The following is a 13,348-nucleotide window of genomic DNA, read 5'->3' as shown; positions in this document are numbered from 1 at the left end:
GCTCTGGGAGACACTGGCTTTTCTCTGTTTGCCTGGTGGCTACTGGGCCAACTGAGATGGCACAGACCCACTCCCTGTCTCTCTACCTCTCACTGGGACAGAGGCCTGCCTTGTGTGGGATATCCTCACTCTTAGTGGGTCCCACACTATCCCCTTCTGAGCAGCCATGTGACTCATAAGATCACCCATATATGGAGCAGCTGGAGGTCTTTTCAGTCCTGAGGAGGGCTGGGAGGTTCAGAAAGGTGCAGCCCTGGCTGAAGTCACTCAGCAACTAGGGGGAGGGGCAGCTGGGCTCTTAGAGCCTCTGGTAAGACATTCTCTTTGTCCCTGTGGACAAAGAGTCTTGAGCATCTCCTCACCCACAGGTGCCAGGGCCTCACCACCAGCAGCTAGAGCTTGAGAAGCTGCACCATCTTGAAGTGAGGTGGGGCCACGGGTGTAGTAAGTAGGTCCTGTTTCTCAGAGGTGACCACTGAGGTCCCAGGCAGAGCTCACATGGGAAAGAGAAGAGACCCAGGACCCCAGCTGAGGGACTCCCAAGGGACAGGAGGAGAAGGGTCGGCACCCTCCCCAGTCTCCGGGGGACACCCACCCATCTCTGCTGACACCCCACCCTCCTTGTCTGGACAAACTATATACTCTTCCCTAATGGATCCTATGGACCCATGGGAACAGGGCCCCCCACTAAGTCCTCACAGCCTCCCTGAAATCAGATGTCAGTATCTTCTCTGGACAGGTCAGGAGACTGAGGTCCAGAATGGGGCAGTGGCTTGTCTTGAGTGACAATGCCAAAGAGATAGACTAAGTGGAGAGTTGAGCTTTGGGATTGACTCCCTAACTTGGACTATTATTCCCCTAATGATGAAGAGAGAGACCCACAAAGCATCTGGCCTTCCTCAATCATATTGGGGTCCTTAAAGCTCAGAGAGGAGGCTGGAGCCAGAGTTCATCTCCGGACTCCCAGGGCCCTCTGTGGCTTTCATCCAGCCCCACCCAATACCCGTTTTCTCTGTTGCTCCAAAACTGCGAAAAGGCAAATCTGCAGCCTTTCGTTTTCCTGGGATCCACCTCTTGCTCTAACTAGGGGAATCTAACCCACTCCACAGCGTCTAGGGTTGTGCGGAGGGGTCCACATATCACTTGACAATATAAGCAAATTCTCGCTGGAGAAATCTGACTCTCCAGCGGTTCCGGAGAAATGAGGCGGTGCCTGGTAAACTGAGGCACAGGTAAGATCACTGCCCTGCGAGTTGCACTCGGCCCACTGCTGCACTCCAGCCCCGCGGGCGGCCCTGCGTCCTGGCATAGAGGCTAAGCACCGCCACCCACTTCCCAGCCGAGTTTTCTACTCCTCCCCCCGATCTCTCCGGGGCTCCCTAACCCCTGCCCAGGCCGCCCGCCTTGCTAGCTGTCCCATCTTTCTTTACTGCCCCCTCTTTCTGTCCTGCTTGCCTCTGTGCTCTCTGGCACGTCACGGCCCGCTGACTCCCGCGCCTCTGTCGGTTGCTCTCTGCGCACGTCTCGGCGTCCCTGGCATCCTCACGTCACCGTCTCGCATCTTGTGTGGCCCTCGGTGTCTCGCTCTAGACCCTCTCTCACCTCTCTCGATCCCTCAGCTCCCATCCCTGGGGTTCTTGTGTCCCGAGCTCTCCGGCTCGATCCATCTTGGGCGTGCGCTCCGCTGGGTCTCCCTCTGTCTGGGTCGGTCTGCCCCTCTCGCGGCCCCCTCCCTCCTGCCACCCTCCCATCTCAGGCCCTCCCTCGGGCTCGGCCTGGGGGGTGAGGGGCGGTGTCGAGGGGCGGGGCGGGGCGGCCGGGCGGGGCGGGGCGGGGCGGTGACGCGGGGCCGACCGGGCTAGAGGCGCGGCAGAGCGGGGCGGGGGCGCAGTCTCGGGTCCGACCAGCCGAGCCCCGCGCGCCCCGCCCGCGCCCTGTGCCTCCGCCCGGCTGGCCGGCGGGGGAGGGGGCATGAGCCGGCGCCCGCGCGCCGCCGGGAGCTGCGGGCCGGCCTAGACCCCGCGCGGGCCCCGCGCCCCAGCCGCTGACGCCGCCGAGCTCCGGGAGCCGCGATGCAGCGGCCGGGGGAGCCGGGCGCAGCGCGCTTCGGGCCGCCCGAGGGCTGCGCCGACCACCGGCCGCACCGCTACCGCAGCTTCATGATCGAGGAAATCCTCACTGAGCCTCCGGGGCCCAAGGGCGCCGCTCCCGCCGCCGCCGCCGCCGCCGCCGCGGGCGAGCTGCTCAAGTTCGGCGTGCAGGCGTTACTGGCGGCGCGGCCCTTCCACAGCCACCTGGGTACGTGCGGGGCCGGGGGCCGCGGGGCGCTGGCCGGGCTCGGCGGGAGGAAGCGAGCCGCGGCCTCTGCGGGACGCAGCTCCGGGCACGCAGGCCCCGGGCCGTTCCTTCGGCGTGTTCCAGGCAGGGAAGCAAAAGGGGCAGGCGCCGGGCCGCGCAGAAACCAGGCCTCGTGCCCGTGGGCCAGGCCAGCCGGGAGGGCATTCGCTCTCTTCTTCACTGCGACCCTGTGGTTTCCAGCCCCGAGGAGTCCAGCCCGGGGACCCGAGCCCGCATCCCCATCGCGGGCGCTGGACCAGACTGCGAATGTCAGACTTCGGGTCAAAGCGACCTCAGGCCGCGGGCGCCTGGGCCTTCGCCACAGGACTTGGGAGTGGCCGTGGCTGCCCAAGCCGGGAAAGCTAGACCTTGACGGAAGAGGCCCGTGTGTCTGAGTGCTGTGCGGGGAGCTGACGCTGGCTGGAGCCAGCCCAGAGCCTCCCGGAGCTCAGGGTCTCAGGCTGGTGACGAACCTGCCTGTGCAGTAGCGTAGACCCCCTTGGGCCTTGCCTGGGGACAAGAGGCTTATCTGTGAGCTGATGCCGGACTGGCCCTTACGCTCCAGATTGGCGGCACCTTGGCCGAGCTTGAACCAGCAACTCAGACTTTTTCTGCTCCTTTCAGTTCTCTTCTCTTCTTTCCTTGTCCGGGCCCTGCCTTGACCTGCCTGCCCTCTCCACTGCATCCCCTCTTCGGACCTTTCCCTATCTCTCTCCAACCTTCCTCTCAGTAGGGTGGATCTGCCGTTCCTCTCACCGTCCCCCGAGGATCCCTTCTCCCCTCCCGCTGCCTCCTCACTTTAACCCGCTCATCTTGCCTGGGCCCTTCCTGACTCCAGCGGGCCTAACACCGCCGGTAGTGAGATGCTATCCCGGCAGGGAGCCCTCCTACCTTCTAGCAGGACCTCAGCCCAGGGAACTGACATCCTCTATACCCAGTGACCCTCCAGCCGGTGATCCGCCTGCCTGAGGGGCAGCTGGAGCAGTTGGTTCGTTTTGCGTTCAATCTCTGCTGCCTTTTTCTCCAGCTGCGCTGTTAATAATTCGTTTGAAGCGGGCAAAAAATAAAAAATCATTTAGGACTAATGAAAATTGAAACGTCTTCGCGGGGAAGAGTCTAAAGAGAGAAAACGGGAAGAACAAATATCCTATTTCTTGGGGTGCTTTGGAATTTCCGGGAAGCTCCCAACTTCACCCTCACTGACTGTCCTGCCTATTCACTGCCTGTCCCTCGGGGTGGCTGTTTTGCCCTGCATAGACCAGCAGACTGCTTACTTCATTGAAACTCTCTTTTTCCCCCCCTGAATGCAGCAAAGCCGATTTTGGTAGGGCAAACGCTCATGATCCTAAGTGTGCCGTTTTTTCTTGGTTTCCCTTTTCTGTGACACACATACTCTATTGGTTTGGGAGCTTCGACCTTGTTCATTGGGAATCCTGAAATGTCAGGGCAGCTGGGGCCTGGGGAACGCCAGGCAGAGCCCGGGTGGGGGAGGTCCCCCTCCCAGACTCTGGGAACCCCGGCGTCGAGGAGGGTCGGCCTAGCACAGATTTCTCACTTCCCGGCCAGCACGAAGGTTTTGTGCCGGGGGCACTGGCTGAGGGCGAGCTGTCGGCAGGGGCGCACGGTGCAAGGATCTCCAAGAGGAGGAGCACGGCTCGAGCTCACCCGGCTCCCCACTCTCTCCCCGCAGCCGTGCTGAAGGCTGAGCAGGCGGCGGTGTTTAAGTTCCCGCTGGCGCCGCTCGGCTGCTCCGGATTGGGCTCCGCGCTGCTGGCCGCGGGACCTGGGCTCCCCGGCGCGGCGGGCGCTCCGCACCTGCCGCTGGAGCTGCAGCTCCGCGGGAAGCTGGAGGCGCCAGGCGCTGGGGAGCCGGGCACTAAGGCCAAGAAGGGGCGTCGGAGCCGCACCGTGTTCACCGAGCTGCAGCTGATGGGCCTAGAGAAACGCTTTGAGAAGCAGAAGTACCTCTCCACCCCGGACAGGTAGCGCGGGGCCAGGCTGGGCCCAGCGGGTAGTGGGAGGGAGGCTGCATGCCCTGCTGAGGGTGCACTCCGCTCTTTCCAGAATAGATCTCGCCGAGTCCCTGGGTCTGAGCCAGTTGCAGGTTAAGACGTGGTACCAGAATCGAAGGATGAAGTGGAAGAAAATAGTAAGTGTTTTCGCGGTTTTCTGTGCTCTCTATTTGCCGCCACGCCCCTGCAGCCTTCGAGAGCTACTCTCCTCTCCACCGTGCAGACTTGGGCCCAATCCTCCCGATTCCCTCCCTCCTGGTGCCCAGAGGGACCCTCCCTGCTCTCTGTCCTTCTGGGTGCCCTAGCTCAGCTTCCTTCCGGTGCCCTGGTCCAGCTCTTTTCGTACTCCCTGAGCTCTCAGTGTTCCTGGAAGACTTGAACCCCTCCGCCCGAAGAGCTCTGGTCGTTTTGCCCCAGCAGCGCTCGGACAAATGGCCACCATTTCCCCGGGGCTAGGCGCGGCCTCCAATGGCCTCGTTGGGCTCTCCAGGTCCTGCCTGCCTCTCCAGGGCTCCGGGATACCCGGCCATGTCCCAGTTCACCGCAGCGCCCCTGGTCTCCCTCGCAGGTGCTACAGGGCGGCGGCCTGGAGTCTCCCACCAAGCCCAAGGGAAGGCCAAAGAAGAACTCCATCCCCACGAGCGAACAGCTGACGGAGCAGGAGCGCGCCAAGGAGGCGGAGAAGACGGCGGAGGCGCCAGGCGAGGCCAGCGACCGGAGCCATGAGGACTGAGCGCGGCAGAGGGTGCGGGCCCAGGGAACCCCAGCGCAGTCGGCGGCTCCCAGAATCCGCCGAAAGCCGCGAGTCGGCCCTTCTGCGTCCACGCCGTTTGCTTTCTAAACTTTTTATTATTACCTTGAATGCGGACAGTTAGGGGCCAAACAAGGACAGACCCTGAAGCCAAACCGAGGCCCCAGTGCGCTCGCGGGCCCTAGCCTGGAAACTCACATCAGACGCGGCAGAAGGTCGCCTCCGCTCGGAGCTCCGCGGCGCCAGGCGCTCCACGCGCGTTCACGCCCCGCTCCTCTCCTGCACCCCCCACTCGCCTCTGGCCGGCCCTCGGGCCCAGACGCCTCCAGGCACACACGCGCTTCCACGCGTCGGGGACCCCGCGGCCCGGCGCAGGCCACCACGGCCGGAGATGGCGCCCAGACAAACCGACGTCGCTGGGGCCCCTACCCCTCTCTTACGAAGACGGTGATTTTTTTTTCCAATAAAATATTTTATGACACAGCGGGACTTGATGAGGGAGTTTCTGAATCCGCGAGGTTGGAGGGGGACACGGCGAGGTAAGAGGGACACACGCAGTGGCTTCTGAAACATCCTTGCCCCGGGGTTCCGTGGACGCGAGCCTTAACCAGCTCCACCCGGCTGGGGCCGGAACGCAGGCGGCTCGGTTGCTGCAGGATCCTAGGAATCGCTTCCGCTGTGGGCATGAGAGGCCAGTCTGAACCTGCTCCCTTCCTTCTCCGTCCAGGGCGCCGCGGATGGCAGCAATCAGGCTACACACAGCGGTCGCCAACAGGAGTAGGAGCCCCAGGCCACCACGCTCTCACTCGGCAAGTTGCCCCGGGCTGAAAGCTGCCCCAATTGTTGGTTCGGTCTCAGGGACTAACTGTGAGGTCCTTGAGATTGTTCTCGCCAGCCTTTCCTAAGGCTGACAGGAAACCTAGGACTCACCGCGAGGCCGGCCACCATCAGCAGCCCTTGCCTGCAGAGGCACCTGGCTCCCGGAGTTTTCACATTTTCTACAGTATACATGGGGCGAAGGCACCTGGGAACCGAGTGGGGGTACCTGAGGCACAGGGCAGAGGACCCCAAACTGCTCACAGTCTTGCAGGGTGCCCCTTTCCAAGGGCATGGCCTGGTGACACGTGCTTGCTGCCCCCCCACCCAGCCCCTTTCTCTGGGGAAGGTTTCCAGTTGCCTCCTCCCTGACCTAAGCTGGGCTGCGAGCTCCCCAATTGGTTCCTGTTTTTGTGCTTTCTGGGACTACCACCAGGCTATGGAGATGGGGAAATGGGCACACCACTGGTTAAAGCTAGGGGACAGAGGGAAACTTGGCCCTGCAGAGTTCCAAACAGGAACAAGATTTGAAACCAGGTCCTTGCAGGTGCAAACAGAGGGGGAAAGAGTCAGGAACATTATACTGAGATGCAGGCTTTGAATTTCAGAATGTGAAAACCGTTATGGCTTTCACCTGCAGTGGCTGATAGCTTCCTTTTCAAATCGGCGTCTTGATTGCCCTTTCCTGAAACTTGCACTTGGACTTCTGGTACCCAAACATCACTGGCTTTGGTTTGAGGCTGGGAGGACTGAAAAAGAGGATGTTTTCTGAGGTTGGCAAGTGATTCTCTGCAAGCTCCAGCCCTGCCAAGTCTTTGGGAAATCAGCTTCCTTTCTAGGCTCTTAACCTCGAAAACAGCTCCCAGACTACTCACTTGCCACTGTCCCCTGAGGGGCCTGAGAAAACCTGCAGGCAGGAGGGAAGAAATAGACCATCAGTGTATGACTGCAACTCCTAATCCCTTCCATCCCTTAGGGTTACCTCCAGGTCTGCTCAGTGTAGTGGTCCTGCCAAAACCTTCCTACAGCAGGCCCAGGCTAGCCAAATCAGGTACACTACTGAGTTTAATCCTCTCCACCTCAACGTGGGGCAGGAGTGAGAGTGGAAATTCAAGAAGTTCTGTCCCTCCTTGGCCTGAGAGAGATTTCAGCACAGCTTTTGTCAACTATGCAGAGTTGCAGAAGACGAGTGAAAGAGGAGAGACGAGGCATACCGACCTGCACTCCTCCAGTCCATTCTGGGACCTCGTTCTGGGTCCTCTGGGTCCTCAGGTTTCATTAAATCTGCGGAATGCAACCTCGGCGGATTGCCCTGTGGTTCTTTGGTGCTTCCCCAAGGCAGCCCCCTCACTGGACTGGAGGAAAGAGCCTTAAAGGACCAGGGCTCTAAGAGGGAGGGAGGGCGTCCGGGAAAATCGGCTCCAGAGCACAAGGGCCCCAATATTCCCGTAAGTACAGCTCCTCCAGGCACAGATGGGGAACCTGACGCGGGCACTGCTGTCACGAGGTCACCAGCCGGTCAGTGGGGGAGCTGGGCCCCTGTAGAAGGGGTCCAAATTCCAGTGCGGGCGGGGGTGGGAGGGGTTTCTGTCACTGCCTGCGCCTTTGTGCTCCTTGGCGGACAGGGAGCGGGGCAACCTCAGCAGATCGAGACCTGGAGGCCCGGGAGAGGCCCGGGCCGCTAGCCGACCGCGTTCCGGCACCTCGGCGTTCCTGAGTTGGGCAATTCCTATGAGACCCGATGGAAGCTCAGGCTCGCTCCAGGAAAAAGCGAAGAAGCAGAGGCAGATTTGCCGCCCATCCTCAGACTTACAGTCAAGGACCACCGCCCGCAGAATCAGGTCTCTAGATAAAGGGCTGCACCGTATCTCTGACGGCGATGCGGTCGCCCAGCCTCAGAGCCACCCCGCCCCGGCCACCTGGGCCACCCAGAGCGGAAACCCTCTCCCTGCCTGGCAGCAACCGCTCGCTCCCAGACCCGCGCCTTGGGGAAGAAACGATCTTCTCGTTCCCCACCGCCGCACAAATCTCATCTCCGTCCCAAGGTTCTGGGAAACAAAACCCGGAGACCGCACCAAAGCGCAAAAGAGGTCGCGCGGCTGTGCCTCTGGAGCCCCGGACCCTCAGCCAGGGCAGGAGCGGGCTCGGGCGTCTGGAGATCGACGAGGGCCCAGAATTGGGGGTGGAGGTGGGACACCCTTGGTGGCCAGGACTCCGGCCTGATTGCAAGGGCGCGCGGCTTGGCGCGAGGACTGAGCGGCACCCGGGATTAGCTCGGCGGCAGCGCTTGGAGGCGACCACGACGTTTGCGCGTCTGGGCTTTGTGAGGTGGGGGTAGGTAGGGGCCTAGACAGGAAGGGAGACTATGGGCGAAGTTTAGCTGAAGGCCTGGCCGGGGATGGGGGTTATGACCCGATCCTGAGCGAGTCATTCTCCTTGTCGGCGGAAGCGGGAGCCTAGCTCTGTGTAGCCCTCCGCTCAGGCCAGGATCGCAGGAAGTGTTCGAGGAGAGGTGGGCCCGTCGCAGTCGGCCTGGGGTTCGCCGCAACTTTCGAGGCTTCCGACTAGCCGCGGGTTTTCCGCGAAGCCGGCACCACTAGGATATGACAGGCGCAGCTGAGCGGGGCCTCCCCATTCCTCCTCCTGTCGCCTCTTTGTAAAAAATCGAGTTTATTCGGCTTTACTCCGTTTCCCTGTTCTGGATTCTCTTGTAGGGTCAGTAGTGAGAACCCATAAGGTGGAAGAAAAGAAACACGGACCTCAGGACCACATTAACCAGGCCAGGTGCGAGGTTTGCCTCTCCTGGAGCCAGAAGGTTCTCTCTTACTGCGCTTAAGGGGGAACCAGGATCCAGAGTGGTGCCGGCTCAACCTGGAGTGAGCAATACTGCCGGGGGACATTTCCCAAGGCCCAGAATTGGAGTAGAAACCAGGCCTCTCCTCCGTTTTTAGTTGCCCACTGCCTGATTTCGTTTCTACACTCAAGGGGAACCCCTGCCCCAGAAGTAACTTCTCTGATCCCATGTCGAGTTCCCTTGTCCACAGAGGGGACCAGCTGATCCCTTGAGTCTCTGCCCCTCAAGGCCTCTTCAGGCCCAGGGGGTCTGCAGTCAGGCTAAGAATGACTACAGAGGCCCAGCGGGCTCCCTCCAGCTCAACCTGGCCCTGGACTTTCTGAGCTGAAAAGAAATTGTCTCTAAAACCACCTTCCCATCCCCACTTTAAGGGGAAGGAAGGAAGCCAAGACTCACTCCTCATTTGTGGGCAGGGCAGAAAGGTGACAACAGCAACAGTGTCATGCAGCTGAGTCAGCCTGGCTCAAGGCCAAGTTTTTCACTGGCCCTGGTCCCTGGACCACTCCACACCCACGGTGCAGCAGAAGGCAGGTCCTCCCTGACTTTGCAGGGGCCTCTCCATTTTGTGACTTCAGATGGTTCCTTTGTGTTAGTTCTCACGCTGTATTATGCTCATCTTATTTACTTTAAGACAGTGTCTTCCCATTTCTGAAATCTGGTTTCATGTGACAGTTGAGGCGGAAAGCCCTGTGGGCCCTGTGTCTGCAAAGATGTGACTGTCCCTAAGGAGGTGTCCTTGGCTGGACAGTGGAGGCCCCTCACCTCTCAGGCACCAACTCTTGATGGAGAAAGCCACAAAGCCTGGAGGGAGGAAGGAATCTTCCTTAAGGTGCAGGAAGACACAGGGCAATAGCATGGCAGGAACTCAGAGACACTCACACACCAGGCAGAGGCCAAGTGGGACAAGACTGTAGGTTGCTGGAGGGGTATCAATTCAAAGATGCCTCTGACCTTGGAGAAGTTTTAGGAATGCTCAAGCCATTGATTTCCCTGGTTGTTTCCTTTTCATGTAAACTCAGTAGTGATCTGTGATAGAAACTTTTGTCTTAATAAACCCAAAAGAGATCCTTGATAAAAATCCTGGGCGCTAAAAAAAACACTGGGTTATGTCTTCATTGGCAGTGTTTTAACATTTTTCTTTCTTGGTGTTTCAGGAAATAATGGTGTGAGACATCAGTGCTATCGAGGACTCTCTGATATTAATCAAGCTCTTTCTTGGGCCATTCATTCATTTAACAAGCAGTTGCAGGATGTGGTGGGGTTCTCAGCACTGGGACACAGGTGATTCCCCCTTCACTGATCCAGTTACAGTCCAGTAAAATAGGGACCCTACTCCCATTCTGCAGATGAAGATACTGCTCAGAGATGTTAGGCAACTCACTTAGGGACACACAGCTATCAACAGCAGAATTTGGATGTGACTTCAGCTCTGTGGATCTCTACTGCCTTGAGGTTCAAATTGGTGTGTCCTAGATCCCTTAGTGTCCCCAGTGGCCCCTGCCTGCCCAGAATGAGTCTCATCCATTTGTTTGCCAAGTATCTATTAAATGGCTGCTGTGTGCCAAGCACTGTGCTAGGTCACACAGCCTGTGACCCAAGGAGCTCAAGTTGGAGGCAAAAATGCCACAATTAAATCTACAAGATGATAGGAAGTAACAAATGCCTTGTAGAAAATAAAAACAGGTGATAGACAATGAGTGGGATGGAAGCTTTAGTCAGAGTGGTCAGAGAGAGTCAATCTCAGGAGCTGACTCTTCAACCGAGACATGAATGACGAGAAATGCTTACCAGGCAGTAGGCATAGCAAGTGCAAAGGTCCTGTGGCAGAGTGAAGCTTGGCCCTAAAGACACAGGAGGAAGATCAGAGTGATGGGAATACATATTGAGAGGTGGGCAAAGGTAGTGGGTAAGGAGGTGAGAAGGTGGGTTTTGCTGTCTGGAAGGTGGTGGGGAGGAAGTGGCATTCTGGTTCCCTCCAGGGGCAGCTTTTTGTGCCAGCTCAGCCCCCCTGGACTCCAAGCGCAGCCACTAGAGCCCTGAGGCAGCTCCGCCTACACCAAGCAATTTGCCTTTTTTTTTTTTTTTCTTTTTCATAAGGATGCAATTTTCTGCGTGCTTTAAGGACATTAGAAGGGCGTTTGACTGACGAGCCATGCGAAACGCATTAGCAAGGCTCTAGGCGCTGCGCACAGGAGGCGGCACCGCCATGCGTGCGCGTGAAGGGGCAGGTGGAGGCGGGAGCTGGCCCTGGGGACCCGCTTGGGGCGGGAGGTAGAAAGGCAGAAACCAGCAGAGAGGAGAGACAAAAGAGAAAGAGTTGGAGAGATAGGAGATGCAATAGTGAACTAACAATTTAGAAGCGTTTAAGGGGTGGGGGGCGGTTTCCGAGGAGGAGGAGGAGGAGGAAGCTGGAGGAGGGGGAGGGCGGCTTTGGGAAGAGGGAGAAGGGAGCGGGGAGTGGAGAGGAGGGATGCGAAGTAAGAAGGCACGCTGGGAAGAGGGAGGGAGGAGAGAGAAGGGGAGAGAGAGAGGATAGAAGGGGTAAAGAAACAGCTAAAAGGGGAGTGAGGAGACAGTGGAGATGGAGAGAAACAGAGGAGAAAGATGGGGAAAGGAGGTAGAAATGAGAGTTACTGGCAGGAGATAATAAAAGGGAAGAGGGGCAAGGAAGGAGAAAGCAGGAATGGAGTTCTTCCTGGGGCATACTGTCTCCCAGACCAACCTGTGACCTGATGCAGAGGGGTCTTGTTTGGTAGTCATCGGGTCAGATGGGAAGCAGTCTAAAGTGCCTTTGCCTGCTGTTGACCTGCTGTGTTCAGCCTTTCAAACATGCCAGGCTGCTCCTTTTCTCAGGGCCCTTGCACATCCTATTCCCCCTGTCCATGGTGTTCCTTGCACTCCCCTGCTGTGAGTCCTTTCCCTCCAGGTGGAGGCTCCCTCATTATTCCCAAGGTGGCCTACTCTGAGTGCTGGTTGGCACTCACCCCTGTTGTAATTCTCTGTGCATTTGCCTGAGGTCTGTCAAATTGCTTGGGGTCTGTGCATTTGCCTGGGGGGCAAAATCACATTTGCCTGTGATTCTCTGTGCATTTGTCTGGGGGCATGGCTGTCTCAGTCCTCGTATAGCCTCACAGCCTCCAGCAGCAGCTCCTTTCCACCTGACATTCTCCTGAGCAACAAGGGACACTGTATTTGCAGCCAGACAGACCTGGATTCAGACCTCCTGGTTCTTGCTGGGTTGGGTGCCCACTGCAGATGCTCAGAAAACTCCCAGAGCTAGGAGGACACGGGGCTGAGCTCTTTCCCTTTCAGGGACCCTTCAGGATACTTCTTTCCTGTGTGAACAGTGGCAGGTGGGCTGGGCATAAGCAGGATGTGCTCTGTAGGGGTTTGGCCTGTCTTGGAGCTGTGGACCTTCCAGGGTGTCTCCTGGGGATGTGGTGTGAAAGCTTGTAGTGGCATTGTCTCCCAGCCTTGGAGCTTGACTGGAACCCAGGGCCCTCCCTGAGCTTGTAAGCATGCCACCACCGCCTCCACCATTTACAGAGCACTGAAGGTGGGCACTTTGCTTTGGTTAATTGTCATCAAAGTTAATCTTGAAGGCCTTAATGGTGAAGACTATACCAAGCCCATTTCACAGATGAGGAAACTGAAGTGCAGAAGAGGAAAAGCTTGCCTGTACTTACATAAGCAGAACTGGAGTATAAATTTAAGTCAGAGTAACTTACTGTCTCAGCTCTGCATCCTCAACCTCAAGTAGATTCTTATGAAGGTCTCGCTGAGAGCAATGGAGGCAGTCTGGCTTGGTGATTGAGGTCCAGGCTAGCTCAGGTTGAAATCCTGACACACCACTCACTAACTGTGTGACCTTGGGCAAGTTACCTGTCCTCTTTGTGCCTCAATTTCCTTCTTGAAAATGGGGACTAATAATAAAACTTCAAAGGTATGGTTTTTCCAGTAGTCATGTATAGATGTGAGAGTTGGACCAGAAAGAAGGCTAAGCACCAAAGAATTGATGCTTTTGAATTGTGATGCTGGAGAAGTCTCTTGAGAGTCCCTTGGCCAGCAAGGAGATCAAGCCAGTCAATTCTAAAAGAAATCAACCTTGAATATTCATTGAAAGGACTGATACTGAAACTGAAGCTCCAATACTTTGGCCACCTAATGCAAAGAGCCAACTCTTTGGAAAAGACCCCAATGCTGGGAAAGATTGAGGGCAAGACGACAGAGGATGAGATAGTTGGATGGCATCACCAACTCAATGGACATGAGTTTGAGCAAACTCTGGGAGATAGCGAAGGAGAGGGAAGGCTGGCATGCTGTAGTCCATAGGATTGCAAAGAGTCCGGCATGACTGAGCGACTGAACAATAGCAATAAACCTTGTATTTTCCTTAAGGTGCCTGATCATTTGGTGGGCAGGATTTCCTCACAAAGGAGTTTTAGAATTATTTTGAAGATATGACATGATGTTTGTGTGTCTCAGGGGCTGATGGGAGTGAAGAGTGACTCAGATGTTGGCAAGGAACAAGGAATTCAGGTTGTCAGTTGATGGATTTCTGGCCAACTCTTCCACTGG

General features: G+C 57.6%; 1 protein-coding gene across 1 annotated transcript; it reads left to right on the top strand.

Annotated features, from left to right (window-relative positions):
• Nucleotides 1–1,832: 1,832 nt before the first annotated feature.
• Nucleotides 1,833–5,584, top strand: BARX1 (BARX homeobox 1). The gene is made up of 4 exons (XM_081542863.1): nt 1,833–2,298; nt 4,028–4,319; nt 4,402–4,486; nt 4,918–5,584. The coding sequence occupies exons 1-4, from the start codon at nt 2,073–2,075 to the stop codon at nt 5,080–5,082; spliced, it is 768 nt and encodes a 255-aa protein (XP_081398989.1). The 5' UTR covers nt 1,833–2,072; the 3' UTR covers nt 5,083–5,584.
• The last annotated feature ends 7,764 nt before the right edge of the window (nt 5,585–13,348 follow it).

Source organism: Giraffa tippelskirchi, chromosome 1, assembly GCF_054371585.1.
Source record: "Giraffa tippelskirchi isolate mGirTip1 chromosome 1, T2T-mGirTip1v1.2.pri, whole genome shotgun sequence".
Classification (NCBI taxonomy): domain Eukaryota; kingdom Metazoa; phylum Chordata; class Mammalia; order Artiodactyla; family Giraffidae; genus Giraffa; species Giraffa tippelskirchi.
The sequence above is the reverse complement of the archived record's forward strand: the minus strand, read 5'-3'. Positions and strand labels throughout refer to the sequence as shown.